An 8,712-nucleotide genomic window follows, 5' to 3' on the forward strand; every position below is an offset into this window, starting at 1 on the left:
AATATGCCCCAAGCATAACATGTTCAGGTTTGTAGCAGCAAAATAAATTATTGCAAAATAAATAGTTTTAAAATTATCATTCCACCCTATAATATATGAAATAACATATCTGAAAGTATAAAACTTGATGAATGCTGGCTGTTGCAGCTGAGTTAGAGTTCTGGTTTAACATTAAATGCTACTGAGTGAGCAGATACTACCTACCCCTGATGTGTGATGATGAACGCAGACTGACATTACCCCACAGCAGGATGCATGGAAGGTTAGTGTTTCACATATCCTGTTTTATGTGTCAAGGTGTCCGAATGCTGCGCCAGGACCCCACCGAGTGCCTGTTCTCCTTTATCTGCACCTCCAACAACCACATCTCTCGCATTCAGGGCATGGTGGAGAGACTGTGCCAGGCTCTCGGGGCTCCACTCTGCCAGCTTGATCAAACCTCCTACCACGATTTTCCAACACTGACAGCTCTTGCAGGTGATTTGTGTACAGAAACTCCTGAAATTTCACTAATATTTTATCCCCTTTGTGTCAGTTGTTAATCTTTTTTTATATATAAATATTATAAGCCAAAAGATTTAAAAAAAACACAAGACTTTATCAAATTAACTTTGAAAAAATCACAATCATTTACAACACCACCTTTTGAAGTGTTGATCTATTACCATTTATTTGTACTTAAATAACACATGGTTTATACATAGAAACATAAAATAAAAGGAAAGACATAGCTTTAGTATCATTACATTTGTACCTTTTCCCTTTTACATCATCAGGTATTCTCTCTTTTTGTTTTCTCTTTTCTATCTTGTAGACTGCAGTGTAGAGGCACGTCTCAGGGATCTTGGTTTTGGATACAGGGCACGATACCTCCAGCAGAGTGCTAAAAAGATTTTGGACACCCACGGGTCCCAGTGGCTAGAAGGTTTACGGAGAGTTTCCTATCTGGAAGCTCGGGAGGCTCTCCGGACACTCCCTGGGGTTGGCACAAAGGTAGAACAGGCCCAGAAGTTATTAGCCTTTGTTTATGTAGCGAATCGTTTATGCCTTATGTGTCATGATAGGTGGCAGATTGTGTGTGTTTGATGTCGCTGGATAAGCCGGAAGCTGTGCCCGTTGACACACATGTGTGGCAGATTGCCAAGCGGGATTACAAGTACGCTGCTGATAATAGACAGAAGAGCTTGACAGATAAACTTCACAGAGATATCGGTCAGTTTTTACTCTCAGTATTGTACTTCGAATGTTATTCTTATTTATTAACACTTTAACAATACTATCGATTCATTCACAGGAGATTTCTTTAGAAAGCTGTGGGGGCCATATGCTGGTTGGGGCCAGTCGGTGAGTTTTCATCCAGCAGCTTCTTTTTTTATTTATTATTGTCGTTTTGTTTCACTCCTGTTGAGACGTTTTTCTGTTCTGGTTTTAGGTATTGTTCTGCGCAGATCTGAAGAAGTTCCAAGGCCTTAAAGAAATGAAGCGACCAAAGGAAGAAAATGAGACGGATGAAAGGTGTAAAAAAACAAAAAAGAAGAATTTTGATGGAAATAAAATAAAAACTGAGTCAGATTATCAGAAAAAGGCAAAGATTTCTGTAAAAAAAGAAAGCGTTTCATAGGTTTGACTACGTTTTTGTACTGAATTCAGGTTTTTTTCACCCACTTCAACTTTTTAAAACATCTTACAAGTACTACTAGTTTTTTATAACATGTGCTGTGAATTACTGTAAGTTAAAATATTATACATTGTTTTTACATAGCAAAATAAATATTCCATGCACTACTTGTTTCTTTATGTTGGTTATTTTTTAGGAAATAGTCACTGCTGTGCTTTGCTCATATGTCTGATGAATGTTTCCAACACTGGCCTCTGAGTGGCAGCAAATATCCTGAACTTGTTATCTCTTAATACAGTTGCATGCTAATTGCTTTAGCCAGTCCCCGCCCTCCCAAATATTTTTACATTTGTATTCAGCCTCCCGGTCCTTCCTACTTAATGACATTTGGGGAAAAAAGGTCAAAGCATTTTGAAATAATGCTCTTTTTTTGCACTTTTTTTTCAAATCAAAGGGTTTTATTGACTCTTTGATCTGAGCTAACAGTTTGGACGGTCATGAAGTGTCAAAGCAAGTGCCTGTATGTTTATCTATAGGCACTGGTTGACTGTGTCAGCTGCTCTTTTTTTAGCAGGCACTGCAGTTATCTGCTGTCAGTGCTTTGGGCTACATTGAATGTCTCTGCTGATAGCAGGGTCACGTCTCTTGGGGCATTTAACTCCTTAATATCTCATCAAAGCAGAGATTTTCTTAGAGTACAGAGTTCAGCGTGCCGCACCACAAAGACGTAATTTGAGAAATGTTTTCTGACATGTGTGCTCAGCCAAATGGACACATTTGCGCGCGTGGTTGTCCGGTGCGTGCATGTGCGAGCTTTACATCCATAGGAGGGTTTTATTTGTGGACCGGAGTGCAGCCATGTGAGCTGATGAATATGTGAGTCAGCTTTCATCCTCATTCCAGTTGAGCGGGGTGAAAGCTGGGGCCCGGCCTTTAGGCATAGAGATGCAGAAAAAGAAAGCGGAATGACATCAGAGCGGAAAATGGTGATGAATAAAAAGCTGGGGTTGGTGAATGTTCTGCTGGAGGTAGCAATGATAATGGCAGTGGACATACGCAGAAGACGTGGCTTTTTTGCGCCTTTGGGGTTGTGCATCTTGACAGCACTGTTTTGGACAAAAGGGTGTCGTTACTTTTTATAAGCACCAGAAGGCGCCATTTTTTTTTTTTTTTGGCACTTTGGCTTAAGTAAAGCCCCCACTGATTTCCAGAAAGTGACAGCTTTGAAGAGCAGACACATGCATCAAGAGTGGCTGTAACTCTTGAGTTCCCTTTAAAGTGGGTCACAAGCATTACATCATCTTTTATTATTTGCTGTCAAATATAAGCATGGGAATTCTGTAAACACATCAAAAACATATTTATTTAAATAGCACAGAGTATGGAAACCATGTGACTTTGCAAAGGCTGGAAAAGTTTATGCATACTGCTGTGTGGCAGCCACTCTTTTGGCCTCACTACATGTTCCCTTCTGTTTCCACAGCAATGTAAATCACAAAATAATATTAAGTTTGCCAAGCTTTACACCAGATGCTCACCCAGTGCTGAGTTGTAGCCACAACATTTTTTTTTGGATTACAAACTATAAAGCAATGAAGATTCTAAATAATCTGCACCAAGTGATCTTAAGCAAATAACATTTTTATACAGCAGTTTGGTACAAAGCTACATAAATGGTGGCTTTTATGCGGCAACAAATTTATTTTTTAGTTTTGAATTTCCTGTTTTATTAATGCACATGTCTGAAGAGTGTCCACCACCCTTGATATTTATGATCAGGCCCAGAAAAGGCGAGGGATAGTCAGTTTTAAAAGTGTTTATGTCTTTTGATTTGCATGGAAAATTAGTCACTCACACTTCTGGATCTCCTGTAAGAAAAAGAGCTACTCCTGATCAAGCAGATTCGGAGAGTTGCAACACGTTTTGTGTTTATTTTAATACAAAAGATGGGTTATTGGCCAAAGATACATGTGATATATATTCTGCCATATAATTTATATATAATAATATAGTGTTTCTGGGCTGCACGGTGGCGCAGTGGTTAGCGCTCTCGCCTCACAGCGAGAAGGCCCCGGTTCGAATCCCGGCTGGGACCTTTCTGTGTGGAGTTTGCATGTTCTCCCCGTGCATGCGTGGGTTTTCACCGGGGACTCCGGCTTCCTCCCACCGTCCAAAAACATGCTTCATAGGTTCATTGGAGACTCTAAATTGCCCCTAGGTGTGAATGTGAGAGTGAATGGATGTGTGATTGAGGCCCTGAGACAGACTGGCGACCTGTCCAGGGTGTACCCCGCCTTCGCCCATCAGTAGCCGGGATAGGCTCCGGCACCCCGCGACCCCGAAAGGGAAGAAGCGGTTAAGAAGATGGATGGATGGAATATAGTGTTTCTGTAATGTGTAGATTATCACTAAATTGATGAATTGACCTGTAATTTTCAGCAATCCAAGCTAATACAACTATGCACACATAGAAAGGCGATGTTACACATTAATAGTAATAGTAAAGTAAAATTATCTGACAGATAGAGAATGCTGAAAGAGTTATTTTGAATTGTGTTTGATGTGGGGAAATTTTTGAGTCTGCTGAAATAGATCCTCATGGATGATGGAGAAGGCAGTTCTCACATGGAAGTCTGTTTTGGGGCCCAGGCACTGGTGGTGGGGTGTATGTGGTTTCTTTCTGGGTGGAGAAACTCAAAGTACAGCCTTGGATGAGGTGCTTTTCCCGCTTCGAGGCTGTCTGGACTGACACGAGCATATGTGATATGAAAGAGGGGTATTTGTGAAGAAAGATAAACAGTCTCTAACATCTTACAGGGTTCCTTGCTTTTTTCAACCCGTGATTACCATCCACAGCTTCAGTCTAGTGATTGTGGGGGAGATACAGTTCCATCTAGACTGCTGTTACAATCCAGAGCTTCTGCTGGGATCAAGTCAAATGACAAAGTGGAATGTATTCGAAAAATTCTTTGAACAAAATGGGACAAAAAGTCCTGCCAACTGTGAGTGCTGGTGAAGGGGTAGTATGAGTAACACATGTGTTATAAAAGGCTCGCATCCTCCTTTTCAAAAAGCATTAATGCAGCAAACTTGCTCACGTTATTTAAATATTCCTTTAAATTATAAACCCAATCCTAACAAACATATTCCATGATTTGAGTGTACATAACCACTTTGATTTGGTTTGATTTGAAATGGTTTACTTCAAGCAAGAATGCAAGTGCAATACAATCAACAGGGGTTTACATCTGTACAAAGACATAAGATAACTAGGCATCAAATGATACAGTAGATTTCTTGAAAGGGAGTGGGAGGAAGTGAACTTATAAAAATCCTTCAACCTTACCACTTCCTTTACATGAATTATTATTATCCGGTTCATAACTTCTAATCAGATATTTATACCTTACCAACACAGATACAGGTCATTAAAAATCCTTGAGTATTCATAAATCACATGACTGTGTAAACAGACGTAACATTATTTCAGACTTTATCACAGCAAATGAAGATCAATAATCAGATTCATGAAAATAAGGAATGTATCCATATCATTTTTTTTCATTGGAAAAATCATTAATATAATTTAAGTATTGAATATAAAAAATATGTATATGCAGATTATTATTATAGTTATTCCTTTTCATTGGAAAAATAATTACCGGTAATAAAAATTTGAGTTACATCAGTAGGAAATGTGTGCTACAAATAAAGTTTGATTTGATAAAATGAATTTTGGTATTGTGAAATGCTAATGAATTGCATGGAAGAAATGCCAACTTGTTTTTTAATTGAAAATTACAACTGTGAGACATAAAAAAAGTTACAAAAAATACATTTAAAAACACCAGACAGAATTTAAATCAAAACAAAGATCTCTAAAATAAGCCTGAAAAGCATGAATTGATCATGATTAAGAAAAAAAAAACCTAAACAAAAAAAGGACACAGTTAGTAAAATCGCCAGCTGATTAAAAAGTAACTTCTGTTCTTTTGCTTAGTCATTCATATAACTGGTTACACAAAATGAAACCACATACAAAAAGAGAGTGTGCAGTGGGCTCATGTTGTGGCTTTTACAGTCCTACAGGAGCAATATAAAATTAAACTGGTAATAAAAACTGATACTTTCAAAAAGTAATACATCAAGCCATGAAGCTAAAGTATTCACCATCAAGAAATAAGTACAAGAAGACATGAAAATACGTTGACTCTGTGTTATTTAATTCTAGAGTCCAACTTTTTGATCTCTTGTTAAATTGTTTCCAGTGGTCTTTTACGCTAATTATGATTATGACATTTTTAGCAACTTTTTTTAATACCTGTGTCAGTTTTTAAGATGTATTTTCTGCAGAGCAGCAATAGTTCATTAGAAATTGACCTCTGAGTTGTAGACAGAACTGTGGAGTAAGCCTTCTCCCACTTCCCATCATCCCTTTGTTTACAGGCTCCCCCATTAGTTTACAGCCTCTCACAGCCCCAACCTAACATTACTGGTATAACAAAAATGTCAAGCAATATCTTGGCTATACAGTCGTGCAGTTTTTAGTGACATACCAGCTTGGACAAGAAAAAACCAATACTTACATGGATCCATGTAACTGCAAGTGGATGCATCAGAATTGAGGGGAACTTGGGGCCTGCACATTGTAGCTTCTATGTCAAACTGACTTACATTTCTTAATATATGTTCTCCACCACGTGGAGAACACGTTAAACACACCAAAAAACACTATTTTTGTCAGAGTGGGTCTCTAAAAACATTTAGTTTAAAGAGCATCTACGTTATTCTTTTTGGCTACTTGCAAATTTTTTGAAGGAAATTGAAGCAATGAAAGTGGAAGTGAAAGAGGATCAGCAACAAACTATATAACTCATTTAATTATAGCATACATACACCCACATTTACATTAAACCTTATGTACAGTGGAGTGAGAGGACACCAAAATGCCAGCTCTGCTAATTATATAAATTACAGGAAATCTCTTGCATAACAACCATATGTTGTTGGCTAGATGCTTTAAAGTGATATTAAATACTCTGCCTACATTATATTAGTCATAATCCATGAATAATTATGTGATTACCATTAAAGTATCTAAGCACCGAAAGTCCTAAGCTGTTTGTGTGCTCTGCTGTCTCAGTATTAAATTAATTGCCTTAGGACAATCCACTGAGCAGCACAGGTTATTTTAGAACAGGGGATGCAGAGTTCAGGACACATTTGTGGAAAATAAGTCAACTAAACAGCCTGCAACTGGGTTTTTTTTAGCCTGTTTGCCATCATCTATGGAAGATTTTGACAAATGTGTTTTGGCAAGTCCAAACAAGACAATGTTTGTTAAAGAGACACACTGAGGTGCAGCTGCATGAGGGGGATGCAGTTACTCAGTAAGGCTGCTCACCTTATTGTCCTTGCATCAGCTGCACCACTTTCCTATATATGCATGGGCTGCACCCTTGTAATGTATCACCTCGTGCATTTTGCACTGTATAAATGAATCAAATACCCCAGAACCTGGATGATTCCACTGCAAGCTGCGTGATGATGTCAGTGGCCGCGCTGTCGTATTTTCCCGGCTCCTGCTGCACAGGTAGATGAAGTGATACGTTGCTCAGTGAGAAATGGCGCGTATTGCGTAACAGCAAGCGTTCCTGGCGGGGGGGCTGATAGGAAGAGTGTGAGAGGAGGGGAGAAAACGAAGGAGGGAGAGGAGTGAAAGGATGGGACGATGGGAGGAGGGGGCGTACATCTGATTAACTCCTGACTGTACGAGGCGGCGGAAGCTCCCCGCGTGACCACAGAGGACCGGTGTGTTTCATCTTGCCAGTTGCCTCTCCTGAAGGTGAAAAGCGCTCGCGCCCGGGATAGCTGTCTTCTATCTCCTCATATTCCCGTCCGCGTGACCTATTGAGGCGGACGCCATTGAAGAGGAGGCGCTCAGTCTTCAGGTAGGTTTTTTTTTAATGAAAAAGCGTCTAGTTGCGAGGAGACTGCTATGCGGCGGTGGTTTGCGCAGTGATACATGCGTGTGACGCGGTACTGTCACACAGAGCGTTGGCTCCGCTTTACCCACGACACGGAAGGATTTCGGTTCGTCGTCCACTCACCTTAAAGACTTACCTGGTTTTCCGCCCTAACTTTGTATGAACGGTGGACTATTTTATTGGCAAAGAACGCCTCAATGTGTTACGACGTTTAATAACCGAACATGGTATTAGTTGTATAGAAAAAGTTGTATTTTTAAGACATATTTTTTACAACAAAAAAAACCTCATGTGAAATACTACAATCCCATAAATCGCTTTATTAGCCAATTCACAGCTAGCCATAATCCTAACTATTTTTAAAATTACAGTCCAATAATTCAAAAGTTGTATTAAAAAATATTTTTTTTTTTTTACAAATGTTGCTGAATAAAAAGTACGCAACAAGTGGACGCTTATATCGACACTCGGGTGGGTGGGCTAAAATGTTTACATTATGACTTAGCGAACCTAACCCGCAGTGTAAGGAATGATGCAGTGTTGCATTGTGGGATTAAATTGTTCACCTGTATATTCTGAAAGCAGAAGGTGAAGGGAAATAAAGTGGTGAAACTGCGTCATTCGTCTCTGAGAGTTCAATTGCGGCTGGATGCAGCAGAAGACCAAACAAGTGAATAAACCAGCACACCTAGGTTGTTTATAAAACAAAAAATAAAATAAAACGATAAATCTATTTGTAAATTTGTTTTTCGTCATTTTTCTGCAGTAAAATCAAGTAGTTGGAAAAATTAAGGACAAATGAGGACAGATAGATCCACAAATGGATCTCTGTTTATGAGTTTTGCTCAAAAAGGCATCAATAATGTTTCAAATATTTGGGCTACAGACTATTCCATTAGAAAAGTCTAAGAAAAATAAAACATCTTTTTGCTGGCAGGACACCTGACATACCTTGACAAACCTCCCAGAACAGAAGATCCCAAATAGATAGCGGAAAATAAGACATAACTCAAAATGTTGCTGCGGGAGTGTATTCAGATCATACTGATCTGAAACAAACATAAACTCTTATAAGAATGGGTTTATTCACTGTAAATGTTCAATATG

General features: G+C 39.0%; 2 protein-coding genes across 3 annotated transcripts in view; both read left to right on the forward strand.

Moving 5' to 3' along the window:
• Positions 1-1,926, forward strand: part of ogg1 (8-oxoguanine DNA glycosylase) — a 4,422-nt gene extending 2,496 nt beyond the window's left edge. Inside the window, exons 3-7 of the mRNA XM_024293655.2 lie at positions 298-477; positions 815-993; positions 1,065-1,212; positions 1,295-1,344; positions 1,433-1,926. Coding sequence (XP_024149423.1) covers positions 298-477; positions 815-993; positions 1,065-1,212; positions 1,295-1,344; positions 1,433-1,621 — 746 coding nt within the window. The 3' untranslated portion in view covers positions 1,622-1,926. The remainder of the gene's footprint in view (positions 1-297; positions 478-814; positions 994-1,064; positions 1,213-1,294; positions 1,345-1,432) is intronic.
• A 5,064-nt stretch (positions 1,927-6,990) lies between these two features.
• Positions 6,991-8,712, forward strand: part of LOC112159232 (proline-rich transmembrane protein 3) — a 16,336-nt gene continuing 14,614 nt past the window's right edge. For both annotated transcript variants that reach the window (XM_024293174.2, XM_036212787.1), the window contains exon 1: positions 6,991-7,569. The gene's annotated coding sequence lies outside the window, so the exon portion shown is untranslated. The remainder of the gene's footprint in view (positions 7,570-8,712) is intronic.

This window comes from Oryzias melastigma, linkage group LG7, assembly GCF_002922805.2.
Source record: "Oryzias melastigma strain HK-1 linkage group LG7, ASM292280v2, whole genome shotgun sequence".
Classification (NCBI taxonomy): Eukaryota; Metazoa; Chordata; class Actinopteri; order Beloniformes; family Adrianichthyidae; genus Oryzias; species Oryzias melastigma.